The 25,636-nt window shown below is 39.8% G+C and overlaps 1 protein-coding gene across 1 annotated transcript; it reads right to left on the bottom strand.

The window, feature by feature from the left end:
• On the bottom strand, nt 1–25,404 carry si:ch211-267e7.3 (ADAMTS-like protein 2). The gene is made up of 19 exons (XM_062429124.1): nt 25,312–25,404; nt 17,915–18,018; nt 13,564–13,639; nt 13,356–13,458; nt 12,087–12,232; nt 11,809–11,932; nt 9,552–9,632; nt 9,201–9,376; nt 8,689–9,112; nt 7,234–7,302; nt 6,362–6,695; nt 6,044–6,144; nt 5,004–5,130; nt 3,577–3,790; nt 1,526–1,681; nt 1,226–1,396; nt 885–1,061; nt 491–644; nt 1–279 (listed from the first exon to the last, which is right to left on the bottom strand). The coding sequence occupies exons 1-19, from the start codon at nt 25,402–25,404 to the stop codon at nt 155–157; spliced, it is 2,955 nt and encodes a 984-aa protein (XP_062285108.1). The 3' UTR covers nt 1–154.
• Nucleotides 25,405–25,636: the final 232 nt, after the last annotated feature.

Raw genomic sequence — 25,636 nt, 5'->3', positions numbered from 1 at the left:
TCAGTGAAAGGAGTAACAGTAATAAGGTTAACGTTGATGTCCAAAGGTCTTACATTGCTAGCAGCTGGCTTTCGTGTAGCACCAATATGAATGTAGAGGGACCTTCGGTACCAGTGGTTGGTGTTCGGGGGCTGAGGTTAAGACAGTTAAGACTTCAGGGTCTCGGTGCCCTACAGGATTGGCAGCAGGCCTTTCTATAGTACCAATGGGAGCACAGTTTCACCTTTAGAACCAAGGCACAGTTGGCTGTTGGCTTGTCTTGGCACGAGTCGTCTACTGCTACTGATGCTGCTGGAGCTGCTGCTGGATGAAACAAACAAAAGCCACAAAAAGTCAGAAGCATGTTGGAATGGTTCACTTAATTCATCAGGGCACCACAGGAAAACACTTTGCCACAATGGCCAATCAAGTTCATTTCTCTTTCACTAATGGAGCTGAAAGTGAGCTGTAACGTTGCATCACCTGTGCAGTGTATAAGTTGTTTTTGTACCTGGAGCTTCTGTAGGACACCTCTGAATTTCACAGCTCTGTCTGGCTTCTGGCTTGAGGGCAGAGTCGCAGCTGTGGCCCCTGGTTACCAGCTCCTCCCCCTGGTAACACTTCACTTCACGAACCTGGACACCACTCCCACAGGTCTTACTGCACTGAGGGGGTATAAGGGGAAACAACAGTCTGATTTGACTGATATTCAGACTCAGAAAGTTCAATTAAAGCTGAACTTACAATTTACGATTGACTAGTGTCGTGTCCCAGAGGGTTAAAAATCAGACTTATGCATCAATTGATTGGTTTAGTGCAAGAAAACCCAAGAAATCCACAGTAACATCAGAGACAATAAGCTGTCCCTGATGTGAGTATAGGTAAACACACAAACAGACTGATACCTGAGACCAGGACGTGGTGAACCATTTGGAACAGGGTCTCTGAAAGCAGGAGGAGCTGGTCTCTGGTTTGTTGCTTTGAGAACAGCTGCTGTCTGGAAACTCTTTAAACACACCACCTTCCAGGCCGGCACACACCACCTGACGCTGGCGCACGCCACGCCCACATGTGGCATTACACTGACACACACACACACACACACACACACACACACACACACACACACGAGACAAAGAGATCAAATGAACTTCATATAGTTCAAATTTGTGGGTTGTCTTTTATTTTAAATACAATCCCCAAACCAGCCAAACATGTCCAGTAAGACCCTTCTTTACATGTTTACCTGTTGCCATTCCTGTTCGACCCAGTGGGGGGCGCAGTCTCTGTCACCGCAGGGGTAGATGGCCAACGGGCGCAATGACTGATCGCACTGCTCTTCTGACATCACTACCCCACCTGATGATCGACAGGTCACTGCACGCATCATCCTCCCCTCTCCACAAACACCTGAGCACTGACACACACACACACACACATTTTAATAGTGAGGTTATACTTATATGATCATTTTTCACCACTCACATGTGCACCATGCGGAAGCTGAGTGTATGTATGTGTGAGGGGGCGTGTCATAAAAACTCACAGGTCCCCAATCAGAGACTGTCCATCGTCTGTCGCAGGGCGGGCCTTCGCATTCCTGACTTTCTATTGGCTGAGAGGACTTGTTACACAGCTTCATGTCCATGGAGCAACGGACCTCCCGAGTCCGAACGCCTCGAGAGCCACAACGTGCCGAGCACTAACACACACACACACGCACGCACGCACGCACACACACACACACACATTATCATTACTGCAAAAACGTTCATTACTTTCTATGATCCTTCAACAGCTGTGTGCATAAATATTACAGTACTACTATGCTTATGTTTATTATTATTATTATAGGGATGATTCTTTGTTTGAAGGAAGAAATAGAATTTAAAAAGCAAGCAGGGTATGTGTAATTTTACGCGGTTGCCTTCATGTCTATATTGTCTTAATTTCATCCCAATCATTCTTAATAGCATTATATTTACATGTATCTGTGCATTCCTCTAAGAGAGGACCATGCAGTTGATGTAAAGAATACAATCAAATCAGATATGACTTACAGAAATATCAACCTACCGACTGAGAAGAAATGAATCTAAAATACCAATACATCACGTCATTTTTTCTGTTTTTTCACTATGGAGTGACACTTCTTTCCTGACTTTGTTCTGGAGAATATGGACTGCGTTTTTCAAAGGCTGTTTGTGTGCCTCAGTGGCTATAGCTGTAGTTGAAACTGGTAGATGGTCATCAAAAGGCAAACTGGCCTCAGGTGAGGATTTTGAGATCAGACAGAACTTTGCCCTGAACAGGAATAACAGGGTCCACCTCCAGAGCCAGGCCTGGAAGTGGTGCTTACAGAGCCGGGCACATCCAGCTGTTTTAGACCTTGGTATTGGCTATAATAATGCAGGCTTTGTACTAGAATAGGGTAGTCAAGAGACAGCTACAGTATAAAGTAATGCTGTCATACAAGCAGCCAAAATGAAGTGAGGTTCAGTTACTGTGGAGAACCTCAGTATTGAGTTACCACTTTAAAATGATGAGAGAGCAGCTGTGGTGGTACAGACACCTTGTGAGGATGCCTACTGGCTGTCTTCCTTTGTTGGTGTTATGGGCACAACTGACTGGAAAGAGACTCTGGATAGGCTGGAAGAATTGAATATCCCAGTTGGCCTGACAGTGCATTTCCCCTTAGGAGTTTGTGGAGCCAATTTCAGCTATGACCAGATGAGTGATGCACACATTTATAATTCTTCTAAAGTTATAGGTTTCAAGATCACAACATCATGAGATCATGCAAGAATCAATCTTGTCAGGATTCGACTCCGGCTGCCTTGAAAGGTAAGATGCTGATAGACAGATGTTTCATCCAATCACCTGCCAAGTATATTTCGAAAGTGTCTGTCTTTTTCAAACAGTTTCTAAGGACAATTTTTCACAATGTTCTGCATAATAAACCATCAGATGTGTTAGTTTAGTTTCAGCTTAAACATTGGATTTTTATGTCAGTCTGTGAAAAATACATACTCATTTTTTCCGTTTGTGTGTTAACAATGACAACAGCAACAACAGTTACTGCAAAGAACGACAAATGCTTTCACACATTCATGTTTTTACTGAAAGATGTTATTAAAATCTAAACAGTACACATTAACATATTTTTATTCTATTTTTTATTTTGATGTTTTAGAATTTGATTCTACTTTATGCCATTTTATTATCATCATCATTGTATAATTTCTATCTTTTATTTCTATTATTAGATTGTATTCATCTGTCTGTCTTTTTAATCTATTTGACCCTTTTTTAACTAATCTTCTCTTATCTCATTTATTGTACTTTCTTTTAGATTTATATTATAAATCCTAAATCTCTTATGTGCACTGGTCTCAATTATTTGTATTTTTCTTTGTAATTTGTTGTTCATTTTTCTTCCTTTTCTTCATGTTGTTCTCAGTCTACACTTCTGTCTTATTATCAGCTTGTCAATCAACTGTGAAGCACTTTGAACTACATTAACTTGTATGAAAGCTGCTATAAAATTGATAGATTGATTGATTGATTGGCATCATTTCAACATCATTCCCGTATTACCTCTGACCACTCTGAGACCTCCCACTGGGGTCCGCAGCTCTGACCCACGCAGACTTTTCTATTGGCTGGTTTGTGAAGGTCATGTGACAGACACAGCGAGTCGTAGACAGACGAGTCGAGACCGGGTGACAGCATCTTCCAGCAGCGAACGGTCCTGTACTGAAATCCCTCGCCGCAGGTTCGAGAGCACTCGCTCCAACCGCTGGTCTCCCATCTGAAGAGACAGTGGTGAGATGGTGCAGGTGGTGAAGTCTGCAGAGAATCTCAATGCGGATGTAAAACCACCAATGTGAAATTATTGTTGTTTTTTTTTTTCATATTTTCATTAGAGTCCTTGATGGGGATGCTTCAGGAAACATTAGAGTTTACACTACAAAATAAATGTAATCAAATGCATCCCAGACCACCGTGGCAAGTAGTTTAAGTGATTGGATCACAATGTGTCTTGGTGGTCATTTAACCTTGTATAGGGTTATAGGGTTGTCCACTTGTGATCAAATCACCTGAGATGTACAGTACTGTGCAAAAGTCTTAGGACACCACTAGCTATGTTGTTTTAGCAATGTTATAATGACCATCCATATTTATTTTCATGTTTCTTTATTAAGATACAAACAGACAATACAGGAAATATGTACACTAAATTAATTTTCAGAACAAAATGGCTTCTACAGTTAAAGGTCAGTATTTAGTGTGACTTCCCGTAGCACTGAGCACATCTTGAACTCTATTGTGGAGAAGCTGGTTTCCCTTTGTGAGTGGCCTTGCTGATGCTAAATAATGATTTTATGTCTGTCAGATTCTGTCATCTTTGCCATTTTGAGTGGTATGATGTGATTGAAAGTTGGTCTTATACATATTAGCAAGCTTCTAACATGTGTATGTAAAATGCTGTAACCTGGTGTAACTGACCTTTTTCACAGCAGTCATTTTGACATGAAATAATCAGGCAAATACAGATGTTAGCAATGATATTAATTAGGGTTCCATTCCATTTAGGTTTCAGAGATCCAGGTTCCTGCTATTGTTCCAGTGTAAGGAGAGGTCACATTAAATACTTACCACTTTAGTCAATAGAAGCTGTTTTTTTCTGTTTTTTTAATACTGCATACTCATTTCCTGTATGTTCTGGTTGTATTCTAATAAAGAGACTGAGAAATAATTATATATGGTCATTATAGCATTGCTAAAACAACTAATCTAATGGTGACCTAAGGCTTTTGCACAGTACTGTCTGTTAATGCCAGGGGTAAACAGGGTCTTTGTAGCAGTTCCTCAAACTGGGACCAAACTTTAGGTCAGCTCTTAGTTGATCCAAAACCATACATATATCTTAATATTAGTAAAACTGTTTCTTAAAAAACTGATTTAATATATTCAGAGAATGTCAGATTTTGACCTGAGCTGGCAGTCAGTGAGGACAGTACCTTGGAGGACATTCCTTTCCAGTGCAGAACTCATGTGTGGGCTCAGGTCTGGTTAGAGAGTCACAGTAACTGTCATCAACTTCAGTACCATCGTAGCGGACACACAGGGCGTAGCTAGTGGTGATACCTGCCAATACACACACACACACACGGCTATGATCACAGAGTGCAGACATACAGTAGAACGACAACATCAAATCCATGTGCTGTCCAATGTAACAAATGTAACTCTCTGCCTGGAGATCTCAGGCAGGAACACTCAGTGTCATATTTTAAATCTCTTCTTTTATCATATGGCTTTTTCTTAACTGTTGGTATTTGTTGTGTTATTTAATTATTATATATTGTCTATATTTTTAGCTTGAATAATTGACTTTTCTGTTTTTACTGTAAAGCACTTTGTAACTTTGTTTTGAAAGGTACTATATAAATAAAGTTATTATTATTATTATGCATATACAGTTAATTTAACCTGTATTAAGTTTCACTAATTAGATGAATATGAGTATTATATTATTATTGCAGCATTATCATTAATTTAAATAGGACAAATGTGAGTATTATATTATTATTGCAACATATAAACCTATATCAATAAGTGATAATGTATGTATTGTTATTGTTGCAGCATCACTAACTCAAATAGGATAAATATGAGTTTTTTTTAATGCAATTCATTTGATGGGGACAATGCAAGTTAACATCCATTCATTACAAACTGGCTGAAGTAGTGATAATCTGCATACAGAGATTAAAGCTAGTACTAGTTTCCAACTCCAGTCTCTAGTTAGGCTTTTAGTCACAGAAAGAAAGAAAAAAGTTACATACGACTTAAAACATACAATTCAAATTATTTCAAGTCCTCAAACATGCTTGCACAGCTCTGATTTTGCTCAGTCAGCTTTTAACGCTTTTATTAAAAAACCTTAATATTTTGAGTTGGTTTTATTTCCTTTGGTAGTGTGTTCCATTATTATGTTACTGGTGCACTTGCTTGCTGTACTGTGTGTGTGTGTGTGTGTGTGTGTGTGTGTGTTTACCTGTGGTACAGGTCGTGCTGCATGGAGCGTAAGCAGAAACCTTCCAGCGATACATGTCTGCCAGACTAATGTCAGGCTCCAGACCCACATCAAAGTCATTGCTGGAGGGAAACACAAACACACAGAAAGCTGATATTTTCTACTTTATTTTATAAAAGCACGATAATGCTGACGAAGAGGAAAGACGTATTAAATCGAGGGTGATAACTAAACCCGCGGGCGGCCTCTACACAGTCATTAATGTGTGCTGAATTATATCTTCCAGCATCACAGAGCCCCTTCAAGTTAAATATCTATTCCACAACTGTTCTCTCATACCTCTCTGTGTTGGCTGCCTGGACCGCAGACACCTGTTGCAGCTGCACCAAGACAGCCGTGTGTGAGTCCGAGCGTGAGCCGCCGTCTGTTTCTTTGTGCGCGACGGCGTGTGTGTCGGTCGCCTCGAGCGTATCTGGGTGTGTTTCCAATCGTGTGTCTGCAGGGGGGAGAGTTTCAGCGTGTGTTTCTGCTTGTGAGCGTGGATCGGCGAGCGTGTGTTTGACAGAGTGTGTGTTTGACTGTGTGAGGGAGTGTGTCTGGTTGTGTTGCAGATCCTCCAGCAGCAGGTAGGAGGTGTCCTCTGGTAGCGCTGCAGGATGAACACTCTGACTACCTGTGAATGGACAGACCCGAGAAAATGTTGACTTTTTGATAACACTTATATATTCATTTCTCTTTTTAATAGTAACTAAACTCATATTTTCTGTATGTCTGGTAGTCATTATTATAATCTTCTCTCTTCAGATGGAGGTCAGAAGTCAGCAGAAAAACAACAGTAGCTTAGAGCTGTTAAGGCCTGCTGAGTCAGTATTTTTTTGCCATTCCATCCACATCATTCCAATCCTATCCAATCCCTTTGTGTGGAGGATTTTCCATATTGTGGCTTATCCCAAACTAGTAAGTTGTGGTGCTGAGTCACAATACTGTACAAACCCAAAATCAGAAGCAAAAGTGCCATAACTCTTCATGTGATCTTCAATAAAACTTTCTGACTGCAATAATATTCTTAAAATGGGATTGAAATTTCCCCCTGTGTATTAAATCATCATATTTCAAGCGTAAAAAAACAAAAACACTACAGTTTTATGTCCATGTGTTATTTTAAAACGTTGTATCACTCTATAGACAGAAGCATCATTTGTCTTTCCTACCTGGGAAAGAGATGACCAGTGTGTTGTCATCAGCAGTGGAAGGCTCGTCAATGGAGTTGGAGGAACTCACTTTAATGAATAGACAAATAAATGGTTAAATACTTCACAAGAAGTACTGTTTGGAAAGTAATTAGTATCTGAAAGTATTCGTGGCATCACACAATTTATTTTTAACTTTTACAAATCTGTCACTTTATTGTCTGATTCTCATTGGTTTATGCAGAAATAAATACATAATAAATAACCAAACAACAGTAGATACAAAGAACAGCTACGCTTGTCACAAGAACTACTATTGTTGGAAAATCATTCAAAACAATGGTTAAAGTGGTAAAACCCTTTAAAAACTGGTTAAAACTGATACACTAATACATAGAAAACATAAATATGTGTAAAAGTATACACACACCCTCTACATTTATATGTTACAAGAAAGCCATTCTAAAAAAAAAAGGTTTTTAACTGTTTTTTAAATGTTGACACTAATGTAGAGTAGTCCTGTCACAATAACTACTTTTATTAGACGATATATTGTCTCAGAAATAATCACGATAAACGATATTATTGTCATTTGAAAATCATTTTACACCACTGATATAATGATAATATAATAGCATAATAATACAAGGGGGGTGGGGGGTGGGATTGGAGAGTGGGCGCTGCCATTATGGTTGGTGGAGTTATTTACCTTTAACTCTTCTACAGTCTCCACTCAGGACGTACACAGTGAGGAATGGAGGACACTACTTGTTTAGCCAATGTGACATGAATAGCCTCTTAGCTGCTAATGTGAAGTGTGGCAATACTGAGGTCAAGAAAATGATCAAAGTCATGTCCTTGTATCATATGATAAGTCCATATGACATAATGATGTTGATAATTATGTTATTGTATGATAAGGTGACCATTTACTGTGACAGAAAAAAGAACAACAGGGTGATTCTCATGGCTCTTTCTTCATGTGTGAATACTGTGTTTCTAATCCTTCATGGATCTCTACTTGCAGTGGAAATTTAACAGGAATCATAGTTCAGTTATATCAGTTCCTCTGGTTCCGTTGCTCCTGAAACTTTTTGGCGTATACGCCAGTTCAACAGTAACATAAAGGTAGTCATGGTATTGTAGTGCAGTAACACCAAAGATATCTTGGAAGTAATTTAAAAGCAGCATCATCATCACCTAGACTGTCCACCAGGGAGCACTGACAAGTTCATTGTTCAACTGTAAATGTCCTGCTCAGCACATATCTTGTCACAGGTCTTTAAAAAGAAAAATAATGATGTTATGTCAGAAAGCTGATACAGCATATTTTTCAAACTGTCAAACACTGATATCCAGTATCCAGCATCAACCTGTTCATAGGTGTGGAATCAGACCTAAGAGTGCACCACAAAACCTCACATTTAAACTCTATTTTAAACTGAGAAACATGCTCAGACTCAATGTGTCACTCACTGTAGCCGGGTGCTGCTGGAGGTCCCCGCTCCTCCACGTCATTGTGACTGAACACACGTCCGGTGACATCAGCCGGTCTGTAGACCAACATGGCTGCTGGTGGAGGAGGGCTCGGGGTCCGGATTTCCCACACCACTTCCTCCTCCTCCTCCTCTTCCTCCTCCTCTTCTTCTTCCTGCAGCTGAACATCTGATTGGTCTTCAGCTCCAAGCTGCCTGTTGTACTGATGGACACTGCCTCTGCTGTGGTTTGACCTGGCTTGATCCCCCTTGGCGTTATTCTCATTTACATTGTTATAGGTGTGGTTGAGATGGGAGTGCGAGGGGCCTGTGGTGATGCCTTCCGCAGCAGTGATGTCGTGAGACTTGAGTGGGATGGTGTACTCATAGGTGATGTGGGGGAGCTTTCCATTTAGGTTGTAGTACTACATACACAAAGATAAAAATATTCAACCACTTTGTGCTGGATATGTATGCTGGACCTGTATGCGTGTGTGTGTGTGTGGGGACTACCATAACATTCAGGCCCTGCTGCGTGGGTCCCTGAGCCATGATGTACTCCAGCCCGTCAGAGAACACGCTGCTTGGACGTCGGTATTTAAACACTGTTCCCGCCACTCTGAAGTTCTGAGGATGATCAAACACGGTGTTTCCATTGAAGAAGAAATGTCCCGCTTCATCTGACAGAGCTGGATAAGACGGGGAAACATCAGGGCCAGTGTCCAAAACAGTGGCAGTCATATTCAAAAAAATCCCCATTCTTCTACTTTTAGTTAGTTTGTAATAGACATTTCCAGATAAAAGCATTCAATCATTGATTTTTGTACTCAGTATATTGACCTTAAAGAAGGTGGAGGTTCTCACCCAGGATGTTCTCAGTCTTGTGTCTCTCTATGATCTGAATGTCTGTGGCTCCAGCTGGGATGTTGGTGATGAACACGTAGCCTGAGAAACAAGAACGCCTACTTTAATCACAGCCACAGATCTGTTGTGAACTCACAGTCATGAAGCGGCAACGTGACCAAACTCTTTCATCTCCCACATCACAGAAAACCTTTCACCGGCAGTAGAATCCAGTCATGATATACTGTAGTAGTCACCCAGTAGAAATGCATCTTCACCTCACTTTACTCACTTAGTTGGCCAGCAATAAAAGCACTATGGCACATTATACCACAACTAATAAATCCAGATCAAACCGGATTCATTAGTCAAAGACAGCTTGTTGATAATGTGAGACCAACACTAAATATTATAGAGACAGCTCAGAAGCAGAATCTCCCTGTGTGAATGACATGAAATGCCGAGAAGGCTTTTGATAAAGTCCTATGGCCTTATTTTTTTGAAACTTTAAGGAATTTTGGCCTACATGCTACTTTTATAAACTGGTTGAAAGCTATGTATAATAAGCTATGTATACTCAGAGTTAGGGTTAATGGAGTAATGTCTCATACTTTTACTATATCAAAAGGCACCAGACAGGGTGATCCATTATCTCCATTCATTTTGCTCTCTGTATTGAACCACTTGCAGAATGTATTAGGATAGAACATAATGGAGATTTTAATACCTCTTTACTGTCTGCAACAATAACCAGGATGACCAAACAGAATTTTGGCCCTAGATGATATGTTACATCTCTTCCATCTTTGGTTGCACAGTTCAGGGCAGGTATTCTTCTCCTGGTCACTGAGGATGATCAATTCCAAAATATTCCAGATGAAAACAGACTGAGTGAGTTGTTTGTGTGTGTGACTCAGCCCTAAAGGTTTATAACCAACAACCCCTCTTTACCAAAATGTTGGCTGGCCATCTCTGGTGGTGAGGAGAGATCAGCATTGGTTTTTATTCATATATAATGCTTTACTACAGTTACTGCCACCCTATATTTCATCTCTTTTAACCCTGAAGTCACATAATATTGGTAGTCTATCACAGAATGCTGTTGTTGCTCAACACTCCATTAGTCAGAACTGAAATAGGAAAAAAATGTCTTTCTTTTGCAATGCACCATACACTTGGAAAATCTTGCCTTAAAATAAGATTCTTTACCACCACTACAGCTGTTCTTTTGAGGTCAAATAAAATAAAAGTTATTAATTTGGGTGACGTGGTGGGCGAGTCCAATTTTCTTTTGCACTCTTCCAATCGTGATGACTTAATAGAGTTCCTGTTCCGTGAAACCTACCGAGTTCAGATGAGCAAAAACTGGAATGGCTGTTTCATTTTAATGTGTTTAGGTCTGCTGAATTTATCTCAAAAGCCTGGAAAAGAAAGTGAGATAATTTGCTTAATAATGATTTAGATTGTATTTACTACTCAGTGATGGTCTGAAGATCTGAAGGTGAAAGATACCTTAGTTATAGCTTTACTTTCTCTACTGTTTGACAGTGTGCTCTGGTCCTGGCTTGTTAGAATTTGTGGTGTGCTGTAAGCCCATGCAGGCTGGGAATACAGCTGTTTGCATCACACAATAATAAAAACTGTATTCTCTCATTTCACTCATATGTCACTGTTCTATTTCCCAGCATCAACATACATCACCTCTCTAGAAAAGGAGCAATTTTACCCCATTCGCTGCCCAGATCCCCATCCCAGCTAAGATAAACTGTCTTGATGAGGTGTTCAGTGTGATGCACCTTTCTACCTAAGAACTGCAATTTATGATGTGTTTAACTGCTCTGCAAGACTTTCAGTAACAAACAAATGTCATGAAGATGAATTAAAGGGAAACTTTCGGTATTGTTCAACCCACCTTTTAGTGTCTAAGTGACTCATGCGAGCAAAAATAAAGAAAAATGTTTTATTTCTCTTTTCTTCTGTTCCACAATGTTGGCAGACACTTATAATAACAATCTGAGCCTGTCAGTGACAACAAAAAGCACTTTAGTGGACGTACATTGCAGCGCTCTCGCTCAATAATGGACCAAATTCAACAATTCTCGTCCCCATTAGTCACTTAGACACAAAAGGATGTGAAAATCGGGTCCTTTTAAGGTGAAATCTTGAAATAGGACTGCTGACGGCCGTAATAAAGAGCTCAGGGAAAGACAACGCGGATCCGAGTGTTTTGAACGCCAGATGACTTGTCTGTCTACATGTGTGTTTGTGTGTGTGTTACCTAACTGTGCGAGTGCCTTCCTGTATGATCCAGAGATACGCTGGCATGATGTCCCATTTCCTCCACATACACCACATCTGTCTACTGTCTTACTGCTGTACAGCTCCCCGTCACATCCTACAGGCTGCAGGAGAACACACACCCAAATCACTCATCCATCTGACCTGTCAATTCTCCTTCATTTACTTTATATATGCCTGTAAAAAAATATGATTTATTTTATCTGATATTTAGGAAATGTAATGGATAATAGATATTCTTTTTCTTGAGTGGGTTACCTGACATATCCCCTCTATACAAACACCGTTGTATTTGGTATCACGGCAGAAGGTGCCGTCGTGGGCGGGAACTAGAAGCTGTCGCTCTCCGCTGATGGTCGTACACTGCAGGTCACACGGCTTATTGGAGATGCTGATGTAATCGGCTACACAGGAAATAAGGTGAGAAAAAGACGAAGTAACAACATGTTTAACAGCTTCTGTGATATGTGTTTCTTTTTTTTTTAAAAACACATCTTCACTTAGTGATGATGCATGAATTAATATCACAGCACACAAACTCTAAGTACTATAATATATAATGATGTTTATATACAAAACATACTTAGAGAGCTTGCTAGATGGCAACTGTAATACTTGAGTTTAATAAAATAAATAACTGAACATATCAGCTCTTCCAACACGATTGCATTCATGACATTCTGCAGCACATATGAACATATGATGTGTAAATGTGTGCAGGTACTTCTTGTATAACAGCTGTTGGTGTTGAATAACCAGTGATGTGAATTTGAATTGAATATGGCCCAAACTTACCTCTGACTACCACTACCACTAAAAAGACTCTAATCTGCTGACATGACAACATTAGATTTCTCCTTCTTTCTCTCTTAACCCCAACCGGTCTAGACAGATAGGCGCCCACCTAGAGCCCGGTTCTGCTTCAGGTTTCTTCCTTTTAAAGGGGAGGTTTTTCTTGCCTTGCCTTGTTGGGTCTCTTTAAATGAAATGAAACAGTACAGTCTACACCTGCTTTATGTAAAAAGTACCTGAGATACCTTTTGTTGTGATTTGATACTATATAAATAAAATTGAATTAAATGGATACTGAAGCTTGTACTACTTGTGGTGTTACTGTTGTGGACTAAAATGTGTTTCAACCAAATGTAATGCAAGCAGCCCATATGATCAGTAGCATTATCAAATGATGCTCCTTTGACAACATTTTTAAACTCTTGCTTTTTACCTTTTAAAGATACAAAGAGGCTGCCTATCAAAACCAAACCTGAAGAGACTTATTAAAGCCAACCCTAACCTCAGAAAACTGTGGGGTGTTTGCAGTTCATTCAGAATGCTGCAGCGTAATCAGCATATTACACCTGTTGTCACTTGTTCTTCTGCTTATTAAGCTCTGAATGGACTTGCCTATCACGCACAAACACACGCTATCATTTTTTTCTTTCCTCTTCTCTTCTTCTTCTTAAATGAGCCTCTGGACTGATAAATAGACAAACAGATGATAAACAGGCTGTTCTACCGACATCATACCTGGGTACAGAGGTATCCACTGATAGTATCTTCTTCCAATGGCTTTAGAGTTGAATTGGGAACACTGGTGCTGTTTGAAGCTGAGACTGGGGCTGGGACAGGGCTATAAAAAAAAACATGTGTACAGAAGGACACACAAAAGCATACTTTGAGTTGGACTTCAGTTGAACCTCAGTATTCTATAGTTCTGGTTAATATAGTGTCGTACCTGGTTTGGACAGAGCTGGTACTGTTTAGGAGAGCCGACACAGTATGAGCTGTTTACATTGTGGGTGGTGGAAAGCCTGAGAGGGACACAATACAATATGGTTGACTTTTAAGATGGACAGCACACAAGATACACACAAAATATGTAGAGTATATTTTCATTTTGGCACTAAGACTTTATACCAAATGCCTCACATTCCTTATATTACAAGTGATGTATAAATAACACGTTTATTTTATATTCTAAACCACATTGAATCACATTACTTGAGGTTACAGAATATTAAAGAGAGTACAGCAAATATCAAATAAGTAAAATAAAATCTATTAAAAACAATGTGGTAAAATCATTTAAAAACTGGTAAAAACGGATACACTTATACACCGAAAACATAAATATGTGTAAAAGTACACACACACACACACACACACACACACACACACACACACACACACACACACACACACACACACACACACACACACACACACACACACACACACACACACACACACACACACACACACACACACACACACACACACACAAACATTTATATATTACAAGAAAGCCATTCTAAAAAAAGTAGGTTTTTAATTGTTTTTTAAATGTTGACACTGATATAAGCTAGACCTGTCACATTATCTACTTTTATTGGACGATATATTGTCTCAGAAATAATCGCGATAAACGATTATATTATCGTCATTTGAAGATCATTTTATACCACTGATCTAATGATAATATAATAGCATAATAATGATTGGAGAGTGGGGGCTACACTTGTGTAAAAACACAGACTGTCATTATGGTTGGTGACAGAGTTATTTACCTTTAACTATTCTACAGTCTCCACTCAGGACGTACACAGTGAGGAATGGAGGACACTACTTGTTTAGCCAAAGTGACATGAATATTCTCTTAGCTGCTAATGTGAAGTGTGACAATACTGAGGTCAAAAAAATGATCAAAGTCATGTCCATGTATCATATGATAAGTTCATATATACACATGATGATGTTAATAATTATGTTATTGTATGATAAGTTGATAATTATTGTGACAGGACTAATGTAGACAGTCTAATGTCCATTCCAGAGTTTGGGGGCCCTGATGGCAAAAACTTGATTAGAAAATCTAAGATCACCTACAGGCTCATAGAGTGTTTAGAGGTATGTTATATATTCTGGGGTCAGTCCAAATTGGGCCTTAAAAGTAAGTAGTAAAAATGTTAAAAATCAAGTCTAAAATGCAAAGAGAGCCAATGCAATGAGGCTAAACAGGTGTAATGTGGCCCCTTTTCTTAATACTCATTTAAAGCCTGGCAGCTGAACTTTGAACCAGTTGTAGACGTGACAGTTGCTTCTGACTCAGACAGGAGTTGCAATAATCGAGTCTAGAAAATATAAAAGCATGTTCGACTTTCTATACACTACTAAAAAGGACAAAAAAGTTCTAATTTTGCAGATGGGGATTAATGAATAAAAGAATGTGTCAAATATAATTTTATCCTGTGGGCTGTCGCTTGAGGAGTGGAATCTTTGTGACTGTTTGGAAATGTGTTAAAACAGAGCGGAGAAATATTACCAACCACACAACCACCTTTTTCCAAACTCCTCTCCTCTGGTAGACAGTCCTACAAGCCCACACACAGTTCAAGTGACAACTCACCCTTTCCTATTTCTTTGTAGAATAAACACACATTTTAGTGTTGACGATGAAACGTGAGTTTGTGTCTGTAATGAGAAGCTAGAGCCGCTGCTATCTGCAAACAGTACTTAAATACGACTCTCAGACACTTGGCAGAAATTCATATGACACATTTAAAGCGCTTCTCATGCTGGTTAATACTAATGTTACCTACTGACTTTATTACCATCACTTCAGTCTGTGCTAAACTTTACCTTCTTTCTGTTGTGAACTTCAGGCAGAAGCAGCACGTCTTTGCTTATCCACCCACTTTTCAGCAGTTCTCTATTTAAATTGACTACATTTAAAAAGATGCTGCTACTTTGAGAAGAAAAAAAGTACTTTGAACATGGTTGGACTCAACACACAATTTCTGGAGCACCATTATTACTCTCTTTCTCTTCACTTACTTGGAGACCAAAACAGAGCTAAAAGCAGAGCGAATATTGAACTTTTACTCATCAGGTAAACTCAAACATGAATTCAGATGAATGTTAATGTTCTGTCTGCTGGATGTTCACAGGTTCACACACACACACACACACACACACACACGAAAATCAGGAAACGTTGTACTGTGTCACTGCAATAATGTTTGATGAAAATGCAAAGTAAAAGAAATGGCTCCAAAATAAGGTTCTTCCGTGCATGTAAACACACCATACATTGTGTTTTTATCTTGTTCTGCTGCCCCCAAGTGGCCAAAAAAATTAATTATCAATCGTTATTTATATAGCACCAAAAAGGTATCTCAATGCACTTTACACACAGAGCATGTCTAGACCGTACTCATTAATTTAATTTAAAGAGCCCCAACATTCCCACATGAGCGAGCACTTGGCGACAGTGGCAAGGAAAAACTCCCTTTAACGGGAATAAATCTCAAGCAGAACCGGATTCTAGGTGCCTTGACTGATTGGGGTTGAGAGAGAAAGAGAGAGAGAGAGGCACAGTAACAAAAATATTTAAAATAATAGGAGTGTGACTAATGATGATAACAGCAGTTCATCAGCTATCAATTAATACAGCTTTAAGTTAATCTCTATTATCCATAGCATGTCTGTAAATGTCCCATTTATTGTATGTTTATTGCCTTTTCCTTGTATCACACATGCCAGGATATACTGTGAATGACTTCCAGGACCTTCTTTACATTGGTTTTTTTTGCACGTTTTATCATGTAATAAACTAGACATTAACAGCATGACACAAAGCCAAAAGGTGATGGCAAAATATGAAAATGTCGTAACATTTTCCCAGTTAAAAAAAAATCTGAAACTTAAACTGGAAAATGTTAAAATAAATGACAGCTACATAAATATCTAATAATGATGTAGGTGTGGTACTGTGGGCCTGTTAGATACTTTTGTAGTTCATGAATGGATATTGTGAGACATGTTGAAATCTTCTCACAAATAAATGTCACTCAATATAAATGTCATACCTGCTGCTGCTGCTGCTCCTGTGTTTAGTTTTCCAGTGTGGTTGTGGTTACACGCGTGCTACCAAGTACACATCTTTATGTATTCACATCAAATGAAATGCGGTCATTGTTGGCTGACTCTGAACAACAGCAACATGTTGGGTTGTCTCGGCACTACGGCGGCTTGCACAATTTTGCAACGAGCAACACGTGTCTGCCACAGTTGTATCGAGAAAGTGCTGCAGTGTATGGTTAACATGATTCTAATTCTCTGTGTGTGTGTGTGTGTGTGTGTGTGTGTGTGCGTGTTGGGGAGGACCCACACAACTCCCAACATGGAGTTAATGCATCTGTCTTTCATTACCATGTTAACTGCACCCCCCCTACACACACACACACACACCTCCTCTGTCTATCTATCTGTGTCTCTCTTTCTTCAGCCCATCCTCCTACAATGTTTAGATGGTAAAGTAGGAGAGACAGCAGGAAGAGGTGAGAGGGAGGTCACTATGTGAGAGTGTCACATCTAATTGGTAGAAGGTGATGAGGGGAGGACAGGAAAGAGAGAGAGAGGGAGAGAGAGAGAGAGAGGAGAAAAAGGAGGAGAGGAGAAGAGCGGAGGAAGCGAAGGCGGTAGAAAGAAAGAGGAGGCAATGAGTGTGGAGAGAAAGATTGAGAGGATAAAAGGTAAAAAGAAAGAAAGGAAAAGGGGCAGAGAGGAGAGAAACAAAGACAGTATAGAGAAAGGCAAAGGAGGGGTGAGGAGGAGGAGGAGGAGGAGGAGGGAGAGACAGCAGAAAGTAAGCACTGAGGGCAGAATGGCGTTAATCTTGGTTGACAGAAACTTCCGCAAGTCTGACAGGGGGGAGGTCAAAGGTAACAAGATGGCTGGCTGCAGACACACACACACACACACACACACACACAGAACCATGTCTCTCCTCACTCCTCCAAATTGTGCTATTCTGGTGTACATACCTTTATGTTTCTGAATGCATATTTTTTTCTATTCTTTATTTAGATGCACAAAATAATATCTTTAACTCCAAGTTTGTTAAACAAAAAACAAAAAACAACAACAACCCCAAATTCACACAGTCTGATTACATTAAAAATCTATCTATGCATCTATATTTAGAGAATCTCTTTTACACACACACAAACACACACACACACACACACACACACACACACACACACACACACACACACACACACACACACACACACACACACTACCTCTGAATGAGACAGTGCCTCTCCTGACTCCTCACACCTCCTCCACAGCTTCTGGAACAGGATGACCAGCTGGACCACTCCCCCCACCACTGAAACACCTCCTCCTGGATGAAGAAACACACGGGACAAAGAGTCAGTAAAAATTTAAAAGGTGTCATTTAGGGAACGACGTGACTTTGAGGCTGTATACAAATTGCTGAGCCCTTCTGTCCCTACCCGCTCCAGATTGAGCTCACTCTTCACTGCAACTATTCAGCAGAGTGCACACAGTCTGCATTGATCCACCTATCTGTATCATGCTCCATCTTACCCTTGCTTGTTAAACTCCATCAAATAACTGTAATCTTTACCATCTGCAAACTAAATGTAAATAGAGGTAATAGATTGTCTTCATTGCAGCTTATACTGAAATTAAACAGGACTATAAGATGCAGCACCACCAAACACAGGAAGGCAATGTTGGACCTGCAGTACCAGTCAACTTGAGCCACCTGGATGAGGTAAAGTGACAGCTACCAGTGAATATTGGTTTGAATCGTCTGTGGCTCAGGAGGTAGAGTGGGTCGTCCATCAATTGGCAGATTGACGGTTCAGTTCCTGGCTTCTCCAGTCCTGATGACTCCTTGGGCAACATACTTAAACCCAGATTGCTCCTGATGGTTGCACCAACAATGTATGATTGTATCTGAATGTTAGCTTCCTCCAGATAAGCAGGTTGGCACCCTGCATGGTAGCCCCTGCCATCAGTGTATGAATGTGTGTGAATGGGTGAATGTGGCATGTAGTGTAAAAGCACTTTGAGTGGTAAAAAAAAAGAAAAGAAGAAAAAGAAGTGCTATATAAGTACAGTCCATTTTTACCATTGACCATCTGCCACAGCTTAGTGAGGAAACACTATGCTGGGAAACTGAAAAGGGGGATTTGTACTGAAAAAGCTGAAAAATCTGAAATATACTATTTTGATTTGTGTGAGTAACACAGCTGAAGACTCAGTGGCTTCAGCTGACCTGTACAGGGCATTTTAACAGGGATACTGTTGCGTCAATTTTGAATTTCCCCTTAGGGGGATCAATAAAGTTTACCTTTACCTTTTACCTCATTCTCAGCATGGACTGGAGGAATGATTACAGCAACCAGTCTTTGTGAGAATTGTGTTAAACAAGAGCACCGAATCATGTTCCTGTATGGATACAAAATCATGATGTGTGCACACATTAAATTTATATAACTAAAACTGACATAACGTGTGTGTGTGTGTGTGTGTGTGTGTGTGCGCGCGTGTTATACTACCTTGTTGCTGTGCATCTGTTTGACACTGGGACTTCCATGGCTGTGTGATTGTAGATGGATGTTATGCTGCTCCACCCTCCCTTCACTTCTGTCCTGGCAGACACACACCGCACACACACATAAAACACACACACGCATGAACATGGGAACACATACGACAGCTCCAAACTTCACAGAGAGCGAGCGCTACTTCACGGCGGCGCTGAATCCTCGAGTTGATGAGAAGATGCTGAAAGCCAACCAGCTGACTGAAAATAATGGGATGTGTCCGACTAGTATAAACACACTACACGCTCTGTCTTTTCTAATATCAAAATAATACAGAGTGGTGTGTTTCTGTCTTGAGGAATACATTTTAGCAAAGTGTAAATAATACAGACGCCGGTGCACATACACAAAGCCACAACGGCAGTTACTTTGGCTGAATCCGAATGATCACCTTTCATTGCACTTGCTGACTCGTGGACTTTGCAGACATGTTCTCATGAAGTGCTGCGAGTGCCCACATCAAGCCCACAAGGGCTCTCAAGTGTACCTCCTGCAGACTTCCAGATAATTTGTTTGGGGTGCAAACTTCAGACTTAGCTCAGAAAATGGCACATAATCGTGCAGCAAGAGGCTATAAAGTGAGGATATAAAAAGAAATACCATATACAATATATAACAATAATAATAATAATAGGTCATGTAAAATGTGTATTTGGGTTTAATATACACACAGAATGAGTGTTTATTATAATCTGTTATACTACATTAGGTAAGGTTGGCTTGTGTCATCTACAATGTGTGAATATAATATTAGTGTTTAGCAGCTCATGTAAAGGGAAAATCTTCTGTTTTCATCAGATTTATTGACAGGAAATCAGCAGATACGTATATATCAAAACCGGAGTTCATTAAAAAAAAAAAAATTAATTGAAATGAGATCAGGAATTTTAATTTATCTCCATGGAAACACTGAAGGTCTTTAGTCCACATTTTATCCTCTTGTGGCCCGGCGTCCTCGCACACTTGACGTGATGATGGTGAGCTTGTCGCATTACATACAACTCAAGTCCAGAGGGTGGACATTTGGATTCAGCCTTTGATTTCATAGTTTGGCCGACTCGTGGAATTATGAGTTTCATGTTAATTCGCCACATCTGTGCTGTTGACAGTTGGCACGATAGCCTGAAAAGTCAACTGACCCTTGAAAACTCCACTCTTTCAAATCCCAATTTTGACACAGAAATGATTAACCGTTCAATCCCGTAACGAGCTAAAACATAATATTTGCTCTCCAGGCTCAGTATAAATCTATGTCGCTCACAAAAATATGTTTCTGTAGTCCAGATTTGAAGATTTTTCTGTAAATGATGTCAGAAGGATGTTTTTCCCCCCCCCCTTTGAGCAGGGTCCCCTCTGTACTGCCACCCAGTCACTCTAAACACTGGCTCTGTTTACAGTACATGCAGGGAGACAGATGGTGTATTTAGGTTCAGCTAATTCCTTTCGGAGGTAGTCTTCCAGTTCATGTACTACGTGAATAATCACTTTATATCATTCTCTGAAACAATATTTGAATATTCATGCAATTACAACTACAAGCCTACTCTGTTGTTGGCTTGTGGAAACAGTTTTGTGCTCTTTGAAACTATTCAGCAGTTTCTTCTCATTGGAAACAGTGTATTTCAATTTCTTGAAGTTTTCCAGTGTTGGTGGCTTTTGTCTGGCAACTCAACAATTCTTAATTTAATAATAAGTATTGTGTCTGTATTCAAAGCCGGATATGTGTTATTCCTCCACCATTGTCCAAAAACAATTAAAACACATCAGTGAGTCACACTGTTTTACTGGATGAAATGTTCCTTCATTACCATGAACACAGTTTATTTTGACTCAATCCAACACACATCATCCTACTGCCAGAAATACTCACTTGAGCACCCAATGTGGATTAACTCACTAATCAAAACAGTCCCAATAAATGCACTATTTCCTCCCAATAATTCCTTCCTATTTCCTCTCAAGAAATGTACTATTTCCACGCAAGCAATACACTATTTCTTCACAAGAAATGCATTTTTTTCTCACAATAAATGCACTATTTCCTCCCAAGAAATACACTATTTCCTACCAATAAACGTACCATTTCCTACTAATTAATGTGCTATTTTCTACCTATTAATGCGCTAATTTCTCCTAATAAATGCATTATTTTCTCCCAAAAAATGCACTATTTCTTCCCAATAATTCCTTCCTATTTCCTTGAAATAAGTGCACTATTTCCTCTCAAGAAATGCACTATTTCCTCCCAATAAATGTGCCTATTCCTTTCAAGAAATGCACCATTTCCTCTCAAGAATTGCACTATTTTTTACCAAGAAATGCACTATTTCTACTCAATAAATGTATTATTCCCCCCCCCCCCCCATAAATGCACTATTTCTACTCAATAAATGTATTATTCCCCCCCCCCATAAATGCACTATTTCCACGTTTGCAAGATACTAGTGTCCAGCTGTTTGAAAAAACATTTAAAATGATGTATTTGTGACTCTTTTTTAAAAATGTATCTCTTCTGTAGGATCTGCTGGGTTTCCCACAGGAAGTATATGAACTAAATAACCTTGTTGGTTTGGAGCTTTTCATGGGATCTGTCTGCAATAAGTAAAATACAGAATGACATCAGTTATATTTTTGGAAGAATGTGAATGACGATCAATGTAAACATGTAGAAAAGGTTCATCAGCAAAATCAGCACTGAAATTACACGAGCGTCACATGTTTACCTATAAATATGAAGATGGAGGGTGGGCTACCGACACATGTGTACTCTGAGGCGCAGTTTAAAGGTGATCGACCAATATTTTGAACACTATTTTTGGCCTTAAATGAATCTAATGAAAAAATTCAAGAAGCTTGGCTTGCCATGCATCAGAAAGACACAATGTGTTTTAAGTGAGTCCAGTCTGAAGTTGGTGGGTTTCTTTAGTCCTTCAACTGACAAACACACACACACACACACACATCAAGGCTCAAAGTCCCACTACTGTGTTGTCTTAGCAGGGTCCTAACAAGCCTACACAGGCTCCTTACTCTGTCAGATTGGCCTCTGGCTAATTCATCACATGCACACACACTACCATGATGTGTGTGTGTTTGGATATGTGTGAGTATTGTGAGTTGAAAACAGACAGTAATGGTTGCTTACTATCAAGCTACGGCAATCAGCGTTTCATGGAAGACAATGGGTCAGATATGATTTGAAAAGAACACATGAGTTTATGTTTGGGATGACTCATAGCATCAGTGCCAGTGCTTCTTCTTGGTTCAGTGACTAAATGAGGGGCTGGAAATTACCTGTGAAATTGGCTGTTGGATTGGAAACATCCCGTGAAAAACGGGTTTGTGTTTCCGAGCTAAATTTCGGGGTTTTGAGGTCAAATGAGGATGTGGTCGCGCCTTTTGACACAGGACACTCTTTCTTTCTTTATTTCCTGTAATGTGTACCATATTCCTATAACTGTATTCCATTCCTTCCCCATGCTGGAATAACTTACAGTGGTATGTTTACATTTATGATCGAAATCAACGCGACCATTTATAATGTTGTTTATGAATCGCTGATGTTCCAAAGATCCTTCACATAAAGAAAACAGCTCAAATAGATCAAAGCCGGGTTCTAAACAAATTGGATGCGTGCAGTGCAGTCCAGCTGATACCAACAAATATGAACACATGGGAATGTGAACATGCTTTATTTTACAATATGTTTAGCTTGTTGCCTAATAAACAGCCATTACATGCAGCCGAATTAAGCAATTCATCTCTCTGCGCCTTGATAGGAAAAATAACGACTGCTATGTCAAACTAAGCGATGTTACTGCAATGAATTTAAAGCTTTAAATAGAAAACATGACCTCACTGTTGCTATGGTGCATTATGTTTGTGTGTTATAATGTGCAAAGACTGCTTTAGCGCTGTTGGAAGACAATATCTTTCAATAGCCAAAAAAAAAGAAGGGTTATTAGATGTCATGCCAGTTGTTGTTGGTGCTACAAAATTTTCTTTTTTTAATTTCTGCCATCAATTTCATGTGTTGTCAAATTCATCTACAAAAAATCAGCGTCACATCCAGAAAGCCAGCGCTCTTTTAAGTTCTACTACACAGTGTGAGTTTTTATTTTCATTGGCAGGAATAAATGATAAACTCTAACTGCTAAGCAGACAAATATGAGGCATTTTGTCAGCTATCTCTGGGGCATGAATTTTCAGCCTTTTCATGTGTGTAGTGTTTGCGGTTTGAAAAAAAAAAAAAAAAGAAGGACTGTGAGCGCTGGCGGTTACCACAGCTTAGAAATAATGTCTGCAAACAATTGTTTGGGTAGCCTTTGGTAATGCATCTGTTAAGAGTTTCAACCATGAAACCTCAAAACACCCTGATAGGCTGGCTGGCTGCTGTCTGTCTGTCACTGTGTTGTCTTCTTTACACGGTTGGACTGTGGAGGCCAGCACATCAATCTGTTAGCTGGTCATTTAGCCCGGTGGCCAAATGGTCAGTCGGTGATGTAACTCCCTGACGTTAAAGGCAGAGGTGTTTTCTATCCTGCAATCTGTGAGACTGGAGTCAAAATGTTTATTTGACACACTGAATTACTGAATCACAGAAACTGTACCAGGCCATATGGAGAAAGATACATGTTAAAGGCTGCGACTAACAATTATTTTCATTTTCTATTAATTTGTTGATTATTTTTCTGATGAACCAATTACTTGTTCGGATGATAAAATGTCAGAAAACGGTGAAAAATGTCAAACAGTGTTTCCCAAAGTCAAAGCTGACATCCTCAAATTTATCATTTTGTCCTGACCAACAATCCACAGCTTAAAGATATTCAGTTTACAGTCATAGAAGACAAAAGAGACCAAAAAAAATCACATTGGAGAAGCTAGAATCTGTAATTTTTAACACTTTTCTTTAAAAATGGCTCAAACTGACTTATCAAAATAGTTGAAGCAGAACTATAACTGAATATATCACTGCTCATGGAATTCTTTCAGTGTGATGCTGTTAATTCAAACTTATCGTAGTATCTCAGTGAGTCACTGTCAGATGGAGCTTATTTGCCATATTACCTAAATTAATCAAGATATTATAATGCCATGAGTCTGGATCACATGGAAATGATTTTTTTTTTGCTGTTAAAGTAAGTTACAATATAACACTGGATCTTAAATGAACCTGCCATTCACACAATGTGCATCTGTGACCAGCTGCCTGACCCTCCAAAACATTTATATAGTAGCAAGAATTGCCAACAGAAGTGGTCAAATTCAACAAAGCTGCTGTTTTTAGCTACACCCTCATAAACAAACTGGAAAATTGAATGGGGGGGGGGGGGGGGGGGACTGTATGACAGTCCAAACATCCCAACCACCCCTCACAAAATGTTTAAGTCTGCTGACTAAGATAAACCACACATTCAAAGAGGTCACGTCCATTTGATGTGGTTTGTTTGGAGCTAAATGGGAGTGGGGAACTTCACTATAAAGTGTTTTTTTTTTTTTTTTTTTTAAGAATGGGTTCACCAAACAGCACAGTCTTATTTACATCATTGTGTCATTTCACTGCTGCCTTGTTTATGAGTCTAATATTAACACTTGTTAGAAAGTCGTTTTTACAAGCTGTTGCCGTTCATTCCTTAACGCAACATGCATCTAGAAGCATCCCTATGGCGCTAATTCAACCAAGTCTGAACTTTTCGTGGAGGTTGGCCGACGAGGAAACAGTGTCACTGGTAACGGTTAGCTTACCTTCACACAGACGGTGACACTGTGGTTAAATGGCTGTTCGAAGCTTAAACTACTACTGGAGAATGAAACGACTTCACACATCAACGCCGTGTTAATGAAACGTTAGCCGAAGCGAAGAGCGACTTCAGTTATTAGTTTAAGGTGGAAACTAAAGACAGTGCATTGACGACAAGCAGGGGCAGAAATGATAGTGACAAGACTTATGAAGTGAACTACTCTCCGTTGGAACAAAACTACTCCAGTCCCGCTTTTGAGCTCCGGAGCAGCGGACAACGGCGCGTCAACAAACCGCTACTCTGCGAGCTACTTACCTTAACGGACCAGTTGTTAGTTAGCGGGAGAACCGGGAGGTGTAGCAGGAGAAAGGAGCAAACCGGGAGAGCTAAGCCTCCGTTCCCGAACATGGTTCATTCATGTCATGGACCGACAGCACTTCCCCTCCCCTTACCTCCGCTCCCCTCCTCACTCCTCTATCCCTCTGCCCTCCTTCCTCCTCCCATTTTCGACCCCCTTCTGATGTGGCGACGCCTCCCGCTCACACACACACTACAGGACCTCCATTCTTCACATAATGTGGACGCTTTGTTTCAGCTTTTATGTGTTTAATAACCCTCCATATAACCTATAAAGAGGAAA

Source organism: Scomber scombrus, chromosome 11, assembly GCF_963691925.1.
Source record: "Scomber scombrus chromosome 11, fScoSco1.1, whole genome shotgun sequence".
In the NCBI taxonomy this organism is placed as follows: domain Eukaryota; kingdom Metazoa; phylum Chordata; class Actinopteri; order Scombriformes; family Scombridae; genus Scomber; species Scomber scombrus.
The sequence above is the reverse complement of the archived record's forward strand: the minus strand, read 5'-3'. Positions and strand labels throughout refer to the sequence as shown.